The sequence below is a fragment of the Mesoplodon mirus genome (genome assembly GCF_964341445.2).
Source record: "Mesoplodon mirus genome assembly, chromosome: 2".
NCBI classification, from domain to species: domain Eukaryota; kingdom Metazoa; phylum Chordata; class Mammalia; order Artiodactyla; family Ziphiidae; genus Mesoplodon; species Mesoplodon mirus.
The window spans coordinates 146,183,819-146,200,298 of NC_138977.1; the positions used below are offsets into that span (position 1 = coordinate 146,183,819).

General features: G+C 35.8%; 1 protein-coding gene across 1 annotated transcript in view; it reads right to left on the minus strand.

Moving 5' to 3' along the window:
• LOC309791555 (bifunctional heparan sulfate N-deacetylase/N-sulfotransferase 3) overlaps positions 1–16,480 on the minus strand; it is a gene marked incomplete at its 3' end in the record, with an annotated part of 145,968 nt that overhangs the window by 79,035 nt on the left and 50,453 nt on the right. The window contains exon 3 of the mRNA XM_082600396.1: positions 11,542–11,696. Within this exon, the coding sequence (XP_082456522.1) occupies positions 11,542–11,696 (155 nt within the window). The remainder of the gene's footprint in view (positions 1–11,541; positions 11,697–16,480) is intronic.

The following is a 16,480-nucleotide window of genomic DNA, read 5'->3' on the forward strand; positions in this document are numbered from 1 at the left end:
AGTTCATGCTTTGGTTAACTATCTGATAGTATTGAGAATTTACATTTACAATTAAAAATGGACTTGCAATAAAGTTTCCCGATGTTTATATTTGGTGGTATATTTTGGAGTTGTTTCTAGAAAAAATTGCTTTTTAAAAATAGATTTTTAAAGTGACTTTCTTAAAAGCTGTGGCTGTTTGAGATATTATTTCACATAGGAAATAAAACATTTTTCCAGATAATAGGAGCTCGTTTGGAGAGTGGAATTAGAACCTTTTCACTAAAAGACACATGCATACACATACACATATGCATGTACATACACATACACACACAGTATATGAAGAAAACAAATTTATGAAACTATTCCCTTGAATTTGAGGAGCACTTTAAATCTTCTAAAGACTGTTTTCCTAAGGTAATACTAATGAGCCACACATGAATTTTATGAGAAACTGTGGGGCCTCTGGCACTTAAAGGAGTCCTATAGCAGTTGCTGTGACTCAGGAGAAGTAAGAAATGGCAGTGATGGTGACCCAATGTACCTAAAGTTACTATTTGAAGGAGTCTTACTTCCTTCTTCATCTAGGACAAAACCAGGCAAGTCAGGATTTATCTTTAGGTTAGGGAATTAGGTTTGGTACTGAATGCTAAGAGTGTAAATATTAGAGTATGTTCCTGTGATAAATGGAAGTACTTCTGGCGTGGTATGAAATGAAAGATCCTGAAAGAAATAATTACCTTAGTATAAGAATCTGATTTTTCATTTTTTTCAACTGTGAAATAAAGGGGCTGTACAAGTAGTCACTAAGATTCAGATTTAAAATCCTATGTTTCTTTGACATAATCTTTGTGGTTTTAGAAGCAGTCATATTTGGATGCTAAATATAAATGCACTATTTTTAATCCATGATCTAATCTTAAACTAACATGTGTACTTTTCTTCCTACATATTTAAGTAAGTGATAATGCTCTAAAATGTGATAGGCATATTTACATAAATTTGGTTAATATTTATAGAACTGGCCCCTAGATTTCTTTCTAGTTTTTTTTTTTTAACAGGGTGCTCTTTAATTCATAATATAAATTCTGTTTGCCAGCTGGTATGTGAAAAATCTGCAGTGATGATCATGTTGTTTTTAATAGATTTGGTTTAAGAGTTTAAAATCATCCTCTGTTGACAGCTGTTGTATAATTAAAAAGCTGGCTGGTCTTTATCATCTCTGGTTGCTGGGAGGTAAGCCCTAAATCCTTTGAATTTTCTAAGTTATAAGAATGTCTTGTTATTCATGGTGGGTCCCTGAGACCAAGGATCTGAGTTTATGTTAACAGAATGACTCAGTTCAGAGTTTGGCCATGCCAGAAAGACCAACCATTCAATTAGAGAGTTGGGACTTTGAGCTAGTTTATATCAGACCTCTAGGCAGGGGAGGAGAGTTGGAGATTGAGTTCAATCATGCAGTCAGTCAGTCATCATGTCTATGAAATGAAACTCCAATAAAAACACTGAACGTCAAAGCTGAGGCAAGCTTCCCTAGTTAGTGATATTCCTATGAGTCCAGAAGCCCCAGGAAGGTGATATTCTTTGTCTCACAGTTTGGATTTTAAAAAAACATGGCTACAGTAACAAAAGGTACAGAAGTCTTTGGATAAAGGTGTTAATAATGAGGTCTTGTGAAACAGAATGTCATTACAGTAACTCATAAAACAGAAGTATGATCTCGTCACTCTGAAGTCAATCAGATCTGGAGAAGAGTCTGTAGTGTTTGATTAACTATATAGTGAGAAAATAATCTTATTTTTTCCCATATTCAAAGAGATTCCGGGAGGGAGGGATGGATTGGGAGTTTGGGTTAGCCGATGCAGACTATTATACATAGGATGGATAAACAACAAGGTCCTATGGTATAGCACAGGGAACTATATTCAATATCCTGTGATAAACCATAATGGAAAAGAATATGAAAAAGAATATATATGTGTATAACTGAATCACTTTGCTGTACAGCAGAAATTAACACATTTTAAATCAACTATACTTCAGTGAAATTTTTTAAAAATGTAAAACAAAGTCAAACTCATGACAATAAAATGATCAGTATCTATCAGGGAATCCTGGGGATAGGGAACAGTTTAGTATCGTGGAGGAAGCACACATTTAGAAGTCCTGGGCTCAGTCTCAGTGCTGCCCTTCATTAGTTGTAGAATCTTGGGCAGGTTATACAACTTCACTAAACCTAAATTTCTTTATTTTCCAAGTAGGGGTAATAAAACAAATTATCTTACTGAGATGTAGAGAATGAAAGATATAAGCAACATTATAGATCAAGTGCAATTTAATTTCCTTTCATCTTATTAATATTATTCTCTTTCTTATTGAAACAACAAGTAAAACACGGGAACAGAGGTAAACTAAGAATCCTTCCACCATCACTTCCAGCCACTGCCAAAACTCAGGATTCTTATTTAAGAGAAGACATCCCTTAAAAGAAGACACACGGGACTTCCCTGGTGGCACAGTGGTTAAGAATCTGCTTGCCAATGCAGGGGACATGGGTTCGAACCCCGCTCCAGGAAGATCCCACATGCCGGGGAGCAACTAAGCCCGTGTGCCACAATTACTGAGCCTGCGCTCTAGAGCCCGCGAGCCACAACTAATGAGCCCACGTGCCACAGCTACTGAAGCCCGTGTGCCTAGAGCCTGTGCTCCACAATAAGAGAAGCCACCGCAATGATAAGCCCCTCGCACCACAATGAAGAGTAGCCCTCGCCTGCAAATAAATAAAAGATACACTCTCATTATCAGCCTTATCTAAAAAAAGTTTCACCAAACAGTATACATTTCTTCTGGAAAAAGTAATTGATATTATGTATAAAGTAGGAGGTATAAATATCCTTGGTGAGTCCTTTCCCCTTCGTAGACAAGTTCATTTGTATCATTTTTTTTTTGCAAATGAAACAACAAAGGATTAATCTCCAGAGTATCATTTTTAATAGACTCCTCATATAAGTGATATCATATAATAGTTCACTTTGTCTGACTTACTTCACTCAGTATGACAATCTCTAGGTCCCCAAACTTATGGTTATGGGGTGGGGGCAGAGGGGGAGAAGGGATGGTTAGGGAGTTTGGGATTGACATGTACACACTGCTGTATTTAAACTGGATGACTAACAGGGACCTACTGTGTATAGCACAGGGAACTCTGCTCAATATTATGGAACAACCTGAATGGGAAAAAATTTGAAAAAGAATTAAAAAATCCTCGGTGAACCATGAATTTGATAAGACCATAACAATGACATCAGCAAAAGCCCTTTCTTGACACTACATCTTCCCCTTCAAGTACTACCCCAAGTTAATAGCTGAATTATTTGAAGAACTTTAATGAAATTTAGTAAGCCAAATGCATTAAGAAATTCCAGAAACACGTGTAAAAACATCAAATTACTATGTTGTGTAACAGGAACTAAAATGGTGTTGTAGGTCAGTTATACTTCGAAAACAAACTCATAGAAGAAGAGATCAGATTTGTAGTTACCAGATGTAGGGGATGGGGAGGAAAGTAGTTAAAAGGTACAAACTTCCAGTTACAAGATAAAGGAAGTACTAGGTATGTAATACATGGCATGATAAATATATAATGAAAGTTGTTGAGACAATAAATCCTAGGAGTTCTCATCCCAAGGAAAAACATATTTTTTCTGTTTCTTTAATTTTGCATCTATATGAGATGATGGATGTTAGCTCGCTGTGGTAATCATTTCATGATATATGTAAGTCAGATCATTATGCTGCACACCTTAAACTTATACAGTGCTGTGTATCAATTATATCTCAATAAAACTGGAAGAAAAAAAAAGAAATTCCAGAAATGAAAGTTAAGCTAATAATTCAGTACCAATACAGAAAAAGGTTTACAAAAGGTGTGTATACTCAGCTTTAACCTTCATTTTCACTTGTAACCTCTCAGAAAGAATTATTTCGGGGAGAGTGACAGATTTTCTTCTAGTCCTCCCCAATAATTATGTAGTTTATTTCAAGTTAGTTTCATTTAACAGAGCATGCTGTTTTCCTCTCTTAGAGTTCCCTTCAAATGTTTGAATTATCATCATATCTTTGTTGAGTGTCTCATAACTAAACACACCTCTAAAGGGTGTGCTTTTTTAAGAATACTCAAAAGACTGATGTAAACACTTGTACTTTGCACAGGCCAGGTTGATTTTTTTGAATTGCTAAAATTTCTTCAAGTAAACACATGAAGGAGTTTGTAGAAATGTAAAAAAATGAATCTATGAAGGTTTATTTTTTTATGCTATAGCAAAATAACTGAAAATGAAATTATCTAGAGACGTAGTGGAGGAATTGAAGCATTTAGTCTAATCCAGCTTTCTCAGAGTTTGAAGCCATGAGTTTAACATGGACCTTTGGGGTACTTGAGAGGTAATAAACCTATAAATAATTCAGACACAGGCTTAAATTCCCAAAGTATTTGCAAACACATTTAATCTTTCTGAAAATATATAAAAGGTTGATTAGACTAGGAGTCTTTAAGTCTGCATGGTATTTTAACTGAAGTAATATTACTGACAGAATAGAGAAGTTGATATTGATCTTTGTTTGTTATAACTATTGCATACTCTCTGGTATTTATAATAGCCGTCAGGACAGTGATGTTGCACCATACTTGTGTGATGGTTGCACAAACACAAGAAATGACATGAATCATATAAACAGCGACTAAAAGAAAAACATTGTAAAAGTCAGATTTTAATGTTCTGAATTTGTTTAAAAAATATAACTCTTCAGGAAGTAATAACATTCTGGTTGTGAGGTTTTTGTAACAGCAATCGATAGCAGTATCAGTGGCATGGCAACTTTCAGTTACCCAAACCACGTTGGTTATGGTGGCTTTGGAACTTGATAGACCTGGGATCAAATCCTTTCGCCAGCTTTCACTGGCAACGTGATCTTAAGAAAATTACATAAGCTCTCTGAGCCTCACTTTTTGCATTTTAAATATGGGAATAACTAGGCTCACAGGTGGTTGTGAGGATTAATTGGGGATAGATGCGTGGAAAGCACTAAGCACAATGTCTGGTAGATATCTGGAGTTCTCTTCCTACATTTCCTCTGGAGAGTCAAGAATCTTTCTCACTGAAATGCAAGGTTCTGTTTCATATAGGGAAAACAGGATAATAGAATTTCAAGTTTCACAGTTTTCCCTGATCTGAGCATAAATTAAAGGAAAAGAATGCGGAACTGGGGAGACTAGTTTGGATGCTGCTGCAATGAACCAGATGTGGGATAAAAAATTTGGAAGTGGAGTGGGGATGGAAAGTTTTGAAATGGAGTAGGATATGGTACAAAAGGAAGAATTCACAGAAACTACTGAATGATTGGGAACTTGGAGTGGAAGATACGAAAAAGCCAAAGCAGACACAAAGTTAGCAGTTGTGAGGATTTTACTTTCATTGATTGATTAATCATATTCAGGGGTGACATTCAAAATATTTACCAGCCAGCATGCCATCCACTGATCAATCAGACCTTTTGCCAGCTGTAGAGCTGGAGCTGGATGTTGGAGACCACAAGCCAGGTCCCTTCAGTTCCCAACTGAAGGTATTGACGCTTTTCAATATTGTAATAACTGGCATTGCCATACCAGTACTTTTAAGTTTAATATTAACCCTGATAATATATCCCTTAGTCTTCTCTTCTATTTCTTTCTTTTTTTTTTTTTTTTTTTTTTTTTTTTTTTTTTTTTTTGCGGTATGCGGGCCTCTCACTGTTGTGGCCTCTCCCATTGCAGAGCACAGGCTCCGGACACGCAGGCTCAGCGGCCATGGCTCACGGGCCCAGCCGCTCCGCGGCATGTGGGATCCTCCCGGACCGGGGCACGAACCCGTGTCCCCTGCATCGGCAGGCGGACTCCCAACCACTGTGCCACCAGGGAAGCCCTTCTCTTCTATTTCTTGCCCTCTCCTAGTTCCTTCAGACATTCTTTTTGTGAAGTAAATTATATACTTCACCATATTGGTCATCCTGCTCTGAATAATGGCTAGTGTCTTTCTTAACTGTGCAGTTTGCATTAGTCCAGAAATGGTCTACCAGCTCAGACTAGACTTTGTGCATCCTGAGTTGAGCTCTATTTCTATTAGGACCATTAGAATTATACTTTGTTTTCAATATCAATAAAATGAAAATCTAATGTCCCTTTTTTTATAAAGTGCTTCTCTGAAGTAAAAATGATACTATTCAGTCATTCTCTAGCTGGCAAGCAAACTAATTAAAAGATTATTATATATTCCTTAAGCCAGCAAGTCTTTCAATATATTTTAAATTATATTTGATACTATAATCTTTATTTCCATTTTAGAAAAGTTAATGTGCTCACTAACCTAAGGAGTTGCATAATTGATACTAGACATTTCAGCTAATGTAAATTAGTGGGTTCTGCTGAACTTGGAAAAGAGGGGGGAAAAGGATACTGTTTGAAAGAATAATGATAATACAATCAAAAAGTACAATCTTGGGCAAGATTTTATGTTTTCAGGATCGGGAACATTGTTTCACTACTACTAATTTTAATGGTATTGTCTGTAAACAGTGCTAAGTATCATTGATATTGGCAATGAGTTGTATGATAAAATTTCTAATTATTTTATCTCTAAAAATTAAACTACCATAATTCACTAAAATGTAAATCCAATTCTCTAACTGAGAGTATATATACTGATGATATTTTTTGAGGTTTAAATGCAATAAGTTATTTTATTTTTCCAATGGAATTTTAAAAACTGTATAATAGATATTTCTACTGTGTTGTAGGTCAATAATTAATGTTACAATTAATCTTTGCTTCAAAAATGGTACCTTTCCAAAAAAATCCCCTGTTGAAATTTCATTTTAATAAGTGAATTAGCCCATATTTGATAACTAAAAATATTTTTCTAATCAACCTCTAAAGCTGTATTTCCTGATGGCTGTAATCATCAAATGCAAGTTTGCTTAAAGGATTTGCTTGACCTTCCACAGTAAGCAATTAGACAGAGCTTTCAAAGTAAATTAAAACAGACATTAAATTCCCTTGAGAGATAGAAGTGTCCACATTGTGCAAAAGGATTAGTAGGTCAGATACGTTTGCTAAAACTCAATGAAAATAGCAGGTGTTTGCCTGTAGATGGTGATAGAGAAGGCCCAACCAAAGAGTCTTACATCATAGTCTCAGATTCTCTGAGCTGGAAAAGTATTTAAGTGTCCTCTAACTCAATCACTCATGTGAATACTACATTTTATCCATGGCCTCTAGTCTTGTTTGAACACCTAGTTGCTTCTTTGTATGTCTTTCAGTTCCTTCATTGGGAAACACGCATGTTCATCTTTAAATTTAGAGCTTCCAAGCTGGTGGAAAAAAGCAGAACGTGACCCAATTTAGAAATGCAATATCAGCACAATACTGCTGGTTCTTAGATCTAGTGAGACGAGAGTTGAGGCAGAATTCCTCCAAAATAGTTTCTTTGAATAAGAGTAGACTCTATATCCATACATGATAAATGATAGTCATGTGGAAAGTTCCTCAGATTCAGTTGTTTGTCTCCCTTCCCAACATTGTAGAACCTCTGCCTACTGTAGGGAACCTTTGGGAACCTAAGGGAAAAGTTGCCCTATTAGTTCCACCTCTAGCGCTCAATTCCTCTTATGTTAGCAGAATTACCAGATACCCCCTTGGATTACCAGGCAAAAGAGAAATCTAGACTTACATGTGTGAATTGGTTTGGGAGGCTAGTGAGGAAACTTGGAGATCACAATTTATGCAGTTTTAGAAAACCAGGATTTCTCGGGTTTTCTGTTTGTTTGTTTTGGCTGCGCCACGTGCCCTGTGGGATCTTAATTCCCCCAACTAGGGATCGAACCCGTGCCCCCTGCAGTGGAAGCATGGAGTCTTAACCACTGGACCGCCAGGGAAGTCCCCAGGATTTCTGGTTTTAAATTCTACGACTAGTGAGCTTTATCATCATGAGTGTGTCACTGTATTTCTCTGACTTTTCAGTTTTATTCTCTATAGTGTGAGAATAAATATACTTACAATTCAGGGTTGCTGTAAGAATTAAAGGAAATAATACAGATTATATAAAAAAAAGAAAATAAAACACTTGAACTTTTCTTATTACATCTTTAAATTTAGCAGCAAAGCAGCTTTGTAATCCTAATGCCTTAGTGGGAAGTAAAGGAGTTACCACACATTAGAAAATGTGTAGAATTCACATGAACCAAATGTCTTTCCAATACAAAATAAGCTTTTAAACTTGAGGATTTTTGTCCCTTTTACCTGTCACTCTAAACACCTCAGGAACCTAGGTAAAAACTGAAGATGGCAGTTTTATGATACTGAATATAATGATAATAAAAACAACAGCTGTTATCTACTGAATGTGTGTTATGTACTAATCACTGTTCCCAAATGCTTTTGTTCTCTTTCACATTGTTATGTCTGGGGAGGGACTGACCCTGGATTCAACCTCTTTTCATGTGTGTCCTCTTCTGACAAAAAAGCAGACCAGTTCTGTATTTGATTAAACTTTTATGAATGTTCTCTACTGCCTCAAGGACCATAATTTGGCTTGTCAACCTGAAGCTAGGAATGACATTTTTAAGAAATATCTTCTGCTTGGCACTTGAGGTTAAGAATGACTAAATTTCAATTTTGAATTATTCTTTCAATTCATGATGCTCTGTAGTTGAGAATTCCAAAAAATGTATAACTCCTGTGCATCGGTTCTTACTGTATGTACTTTCAAGTATTTACATTTGTTAGGTGTAACCATAATATTGGCATGCATTGATTCATTCATCCAAGTCATAATAGAATACCATTATTTTAGATAGTGTTCTATTTTCAGGAGAATATAACAGTGAATGTCATGTCTTTCATCAAATCTGCCTTGATAAACTTTTTTTGAAGGCTACCTAAACAATAACAACAAACCTAAAAATCTTCCTCCTCACTTCTTAATTTATCTTTTATTGGCACACTCTTTTACTTTATGTATTTTCTTCTTTTACAAATTCCTCTCTTTCTCCACAGATTTAAAAATAAACTACAAAGTAATTTTCTTCTCCACATCCTCTCTTGCTGATTAATGTTGCTAATATTGGCAGTCTTTTAGACTTCTGAAGATCATAGAATTAATGTTTGCTGCATTGAGGGGATTTTTAGTGCTCTGTATTACAAACTGTGGCAATGTTTACCCACTTTCACATGCTGTTTACTATTCCTGTTTATACTTTTGGTGAAAAAATACTGGCTCTCCATCTCACAGGAGTTTGCAAATACTGTCAAAATATATACACAATATTAGCATGTAGGACACTATTCTTGCTTTCTTGACAAAATATCAATGCCTGGCAAAGGTATACTTGAAGCTGTCTATTTTGGGGAATAGACTGAAGTTAAAAGGTAAGTATGAGCTCCTGATACTACCCATAAGTATTTGGTCTTCTATATCCTCATGGAAAAAGCAATATATTTTATAAATTCTAACCTTTTCTTGTACAAATTTGAGTAAGGTATCATGTGTTTCAACTAAAACATCTTGGAGCTTTACAAGTTTATGTAGAATACATTCCATGGTAAGTGGGCAAGTGGGCATCAGTACTTTCTTAAATTCTGACTAGCCAAAAAAACTAATAGTTAACATGGCTGGGTGGCCAGCCAAGGGAGATGTAACACGTGCTCTTGTTTCCACAGAGTACAGCCACAATCTCTCTACGCCATTTTAGAGTATAAATATGTTAAGGGCAGGTATGTATGGAAATAGTATATCTTCAGGGTTTAGGAACTATAACGTTAGGAAAGGCATGTATGTGTAGGAAATCTCAAAATTGAGCAGATTATACTTCAAATCAGTCATTTCTAGTTTTAGGGTCAGGACTTCAAATCTCTAGAAAAACATTTTCTGTCTGTCAGTGGAGTGGTTATATTTTAGAATTTTCCAACTCATATCCAAATTAACCAGTGTAGTGTATTTTAATTATTTTGCACTCTAGGTTTAGTCTACATTTAGTAGAATTTACCTAGAAACATGATTTGATGTTTTTAGATTTATTAACAACATAATCTGTGAACATTGTAATGTAAGTTTTGGGGTTTGCAAATAAGAGAAATGCTGTAATACATAAAGATATATTACACTTCACTTGCTTTTTGAGTGGTAATTTCTGCTGCCTTGATCATTTATACTACACATACTCACGGAGTACGTTTATGAGCAAGGAACTGTGATAGACAGAATATAGTTCCTGCCCCCAAAGTACTCCCTGCCCAGGGAGGGAGAATGCTGAGTAAATAAACAATTACTTGTCTGGACTCCCTCTACATGTTTGTGTGCCCATTAGAATAATTCATAGAAACAAAGATAAAACATCTTCCCCACCCCAAACATAAGCCTTATTGGCTTGTTAATCACTGTATACTGTCTCCGCTCATCACAAGCACATCTTACAATGTAATGTATGTATTAGAGCTTTTACTGTAAATTTTCCTGTCCAGAATCAGAATCCCTATAGTATAAAACAGTGTATCCTGCTCAGTCAAGTGAATGTTCCATCCTATATTATAGGTGTGATGTCTTTGAAATAGTTTTCTTCCCAATTCTATTGCCTTTCTGGATCGACTCTTCATTACCTCATACCACAATATGGTCTTCTACCTGGTGTTTTCCCTCAGCCTCATTTAACTACAAATCCTCCCTGACGCTTAAATCTTATTCTTATTTCAGAGTGTACCTAAACTCCTATTTGCACAGCATTTCCCTGGGCACTCCCAATGACACTTACTTCTCTGAACTGTAGGTTTTATGTCTACACGGTTTGGTACTAGGTCCTGGAATATCTCATTTTATTGGAGACTTTTAAAAAAGATTGAACTATAGTTGATTTACAATGTTGTGTTAGTTTCTGGTGTACAGCAAAGTGATTCAATTTTATATATATATATATATATACACACATATTCTTTTTCATATTCTTTTCCGTTATGGTTAATTACACGATATTGAATATAGTTCCCTGTGTTATACAGTAAAACCTTTTTGTTTATCTATTTTATATATAGTAGTTTGTATCTGCTAATCCCAAACTCCTACTTTATCCCTCCCCCATCCCCTTTGGTAACCATAAGTTTGCTTTCTATGTGGAGAATTGTTTTATGTGTATATTTTTCTTTTGAAGTGCAGCAGGAAGCTCCTTCTGGATGGGAACCATCTTTTATGAGCTCTGACTATAATGTCATGTAACTGAGTCCTGTGAGTGTCTTGCGAAGTTCCTTTTAAAGTAGACCCCTCAAAGCATTAAGCATAGTGATGAGCACCCAATACAAAGTCAAAAGTCACATACTGAAAGGATGCACTACCAAACTGTTCCAATGATCACATAGAAAAGCCTGCTTAAAAAGTGCAATATGCCAAAAATCTCTAAGACATTCTCAGTATAAAAAGCTGGTCATTTCTGTAGTCATTGCACATTAGTTCAATGTAGTGTTCAAAGTGAGTTACTTACTAAGGCAAATTTTTTGTTAAGAATCATCTGCTCCACCAAAGATGACTCATTATGGAAGAGGTGGGGCTGCATGTGGCTCCACATATGTGGAAACCACCAGAACTCATCCACAGACCCCAAAAGACGGTCATCCCCTTCATCTTCCTCTTCAGTTCCTTGGGTGGGGGGGGTGGAGAGGAGAAAGATTATTCAATTAATTTTAGTTATACTGATTGTCTCTTTATCTGTATATCTATCTGTCCATCCACCCATCCGTCCATGCATCTAATTATGTAATCGTATATATATATTTAGAAGGTACCATTTATACTATCTTAGATACATATAAGACTTGGAACATGAAATGTAACAAAGGAAAATCTGTTACTTGAGGAACAACCAGAGACTGTGATACAACTCTTTTTAAAGTTTTAAAACATGAGACATGGATATAAAATCACTGCAAGATGGAAGTACACAACCATTCCAAAGGACTTTAGAACTTCTAACTTTTAGGATATTTATATAATTTGCAGTTTGGAGAGAATGGGGGATAAGTCGGGAATGTAGTCAAGGGAATATGAGTGAGGAAATGTGCAGCAGAGCTCTAATGGTTGATCATTAGACATGGGTTGTGACACAACAGTTGCAACAAAACAATTCCATAATTTATTTGGGTTACTCCTTAAGTCTGAGAAGAAGGTATTTAGTATATATTTAGTGAAAACTAAGGCATAAAAAGGAGAAAAAAGGGAAATGTAGGAATTATTATTGAGAAAATGAGAGAAAACTGAAGGAAAGAGAAAGCAAAGACAGTGATAGAAAGAAGGTGAGAAGTGGTGAAGTCACTGTAAAACAATCCAAGTACCACCATGCTCCCTGGTGCTACTTATGTTCCTCATGTTTGCCCTTTCTCTCAAGTTCTTGGAAGCAAACTTTCCATCAAGAGACCTCTATTTCCTTGAGAGTCAGCTTTGTTGTTGTTCCTCTGATTTTTCATATTTGAGCTTGTTTTAATGCCTCCCTTTTCCACGACCTGCAGTTTAGTTGAGTGTGAGAAATTACACAGTTCTCTAACTTATGTGAGGGGGTAGGAGTCTCTTTTTGTATTTCCCCAGGCAGAGTTTCTTTACTAAAGCATGAAATGAGAGCAGTGTAAGGTGCCTGTCCTGTCATATCATAAAATGATATTAATCATCACAAAATTATGCAGCCACACTTTAATTTCAGCCACAACACTGAATCCAGTAAGGTCCTAGAACAGGGGTTTCTTCAAATCATGTCCCTTCTTTGTGGAGAAAAAACCTCCTCTCATATTTTCAATAGCAGTTCTGATGTGACCGGTTCTAATAGGGTGCTAGGGGCTAAAGATGGAGGGTGGACTGCTTCCCCGGCTCAGCCAACTGAGCCCGGTGCTTGTTACCACTCTTCTTTCATTTAATTTTCCAAGAGAAGGAAGGCAGAGCCTATTGATAGGAAAAGAATCAGATCCTATGATTTACTGTGCAGTGAAGGAGACCAAAGATAAAGGTGTAGTATGAGGCTGTATGGTTGCTCCACTGTATGCAGGAAGAACAGAATTAGTGATATAGACTGAGTGGAATAAAATAATCTTTCAACAAGGAAAGTCTTCAATTTCACTTTCATATACTTAAGTATCAATACTCTGCTGATATGAAGGAAATTTTTCTCTCTCTGTAAAGGGCATCTTTAACTTGAATCTGTTTTATTTCCCTTATTTTTTCCTCTTCATCATACACTCATGTTACCACAGTGTAGTTGAACAAGTATAGCCTTTGGAGTCAGAAGTGTTTAGTTTATTTGTAGTTTCCAACACATTTGAGTTGTGTAACTGTGGGCAAGTCACATAACTCCTTTAATGTTGGTATTCATGTAGGCAAAACACACGGATAGCAATACCTATTTTATTCTATTTGGGAGGAAGTGTCTACACAGTCCTGGCACATACTGGGTAATCTAAAATGCCCACGTCTTTCCCTCCTGTATTTCTTGCTCCTGTTCTTCTACATGTCTCTGTGTTTTTTTTTTTTTTTTTTTCACTATAATACTGCATGGGGGGGGCACTGACATGAGTGTTATGTGGCAGAGGGAACACTGTATTTAAGAATGTAAGAACTGATCAAGCCATTATATTAACTGACTGGCCTGATAAACGAGTCACCCACATCGAGCATTCTTGGGGCTTCTGAGTGATTATCTTACAGCTCTGGGAAGCCATCTAGAGAGGAATGCAAAGGAATAGGAAAATGGAGGTAGGGGCTTAGAATATCTGATGACCCCAATCATGGCAAAGTCTTGCACCCTGCTACCTTTTAGGTGGTAAATAAGGCAGCCCTGGTAAAGAAATATTAGCTATGTGCGACTGGTGATGCTTAAATACATGTTGGGTTTTTTTTTTTGTTGTTTTGTTTTTACATAAGGATGATGTCATTTGGTTTCCCTGCAATTAAACATCTCTACTTACATACTCTCCTCTTGTTTAACATTTTGTTTGTCCTCAGGACACCGTATTAGTTAAGATTACAGTCAGTTACTTGTTGCAGTTTTACTTTCCCATACTGAAAATAGGCAGATGTCTCTTGGGGTTTCCCAGTAATCAGTTCATTTCTGATTTCCACCTCCCCTGGGAAAAGTGAGCTGAGATTTCCTAGTTTATGAAAAGCCACCCTTCCTACTACTTTTAATCTTTATTCCCCGACTCCTATAACTCCTATCTTTACCTGCATCCTTCTTCTTATCTCTTTATTTATTTTTCTAGTTGGCCTTTACCCAAAGTTTATTTATGAGGACAGCAAAACAGATTTCAGAATTCTTTGGAAAGATTGCTCAGGTATTTGGTGTCCTTTCCTGAATATCATGGTGAAATCTGCTATTAAAATATTCATACATTTTAATCATGCAAGAGTCAGACAAACAATGTCTGCCCTCTGACAGACATATAAAATCATAGTAGGCATAATTGTATGCCTTTCCTTTTTTCTTTATAACTCTCTCTTATCTGATTTCCTTTAATCCTACTTTGGGGATGTTTTACATCAGAATTAATTATATTGAGAACAAGTGTCTTTGCCTAACACTTTTAAACATCATGATAAAAAACAGCTGAAACATAATTATTCATGGTTGGATTGTGCTGGCCTCTTGCCACTCCTTTATTCCTCCACTTTACACACTTTTGCCAGAACTGGAGAGAGAAGAACTAGAAGTCAAATTCCTCAATTTTAAGTGTCATTTCTTAAGTTGTTACAAAACTACACTGAAATTTTATAGTTAATGCAAATTATTATTTTATTATATATCTATTTAAATAACTTATGTCTCTTCAGTATTTTATCTGTAGTATTTCCTACTCTGATATTATATTAAAAACCATTATTGATTGAGACTGTCTTAAGTGTTTTTCAAGTATAGTCTCATTTAATTCTCACTACAACCCTATGCGCTAGGGGCTACTGCTAATGCCATTTTACAGATAAGGAAATTGATATTTGGAGAGGCAAAGTAATTTGTCACAAGTCACTGGGAATACTGGGATAGAACCTGAATTCAGAACCTGAAATCTAACCCATATTACACAACTCTAAATTCAGGACCCTTAACCATCATTCACTGACCAAATGTGGAGTTTAGAAATAAGATTAGCATTTACTAATTCATGTAACATTGCTCTTCACATTGTTAATTAATTCTGTGATAGAATTTACAAATACTCTCAGTGATTTGGGAAAATATACAAACCTAGAGAACCTATAGATAAGGGGAAGGAACCTTTTGCCATTCAGCTTCCTTAATCAAGGATTGCCAATTAAATGATAAAAACCCATTTTTTTTTCTAATACATAAGACTTGGGCTCTGACTTACCTTAAGAGTATTTTTTGACACTTAAGTAGCTATATGACCTTGGGCCCCTCTAAGTTTCTCTGTTATTATCTACAAAACAAGGTAACACATTCTTTAACTCCTAGGATTCAATGAAAAGGTACATGAAAAGTGCTTAGCTAAGTACCTAGAATATGGTGCTGCTCACTAAAAGGGAACTATAATTTTTATCCTTTCATCTCTCTATTTCTCACAAAATGCACAAGTCTTTCAAAAAGTAAAGTACATCAAACAAGATGAAACCCTCTCCTGAAATGAAGTCTTACTAGTATGACAGTGCTGTTTTTCTCCTTCCCTTAAAGACTGAATAAAATAGAATTTTTAATAGAAAAAGGAGTTACTCATTTAGAAAGGAAGGCCATGTAATTCAATTAAACTTTACAATATTTAATTTTTGAAGGATTCAGAGTATTAAATTTTATATCTGTTCCCATTGAAAACTGATTTTACTGGTTTTAGACAAGTCTAGCTAAGTTTTTGTGGAAGCTTGCAGGTCTTATACAGACAACAAAACTCTTTTCAAGCCTTCTCCTTAGATTCCTCCTGTGTTCTACTGTCCTTGGCTTACAGAGAGGATATACCTACCTACTGTGAGCTGTGGGAAATACCCAAGTAAGGAAAGAAGACAAATCTTTCAGAAACAAGAATGAAGGAGAGCCACTGGCTACAGTCATTCTTAGCATTCATCACTGGGCAAAAAACTGAGTTGCCAGGAGTGCTTTATTATATTTCTATTATGTTTGGGAAAAAGTTTTAATTATTCTTAATATTTAGAGTGATTTTCTTTTATAACACAACATGGTCACATTTTATTCTCTGACCTTGTTCCATATAAATACTAATAGTTAAAATAAAGGTAATTTCATTTTCATTCAATCATTTATTCATTAACTCATTTTTTTTCAATAGGCACTGTCCTACTTGCTGGTGTTACAGCAGTAAAGCCTTTGTAGAGTTCATTTTAGTGAGGGAAGAAAGACAACAGATAATTTAAAAATAAAGTACATTCAACATCCATTCATGATGAAACATTTAGAAATCTAGGACTAGAAGGGAGCT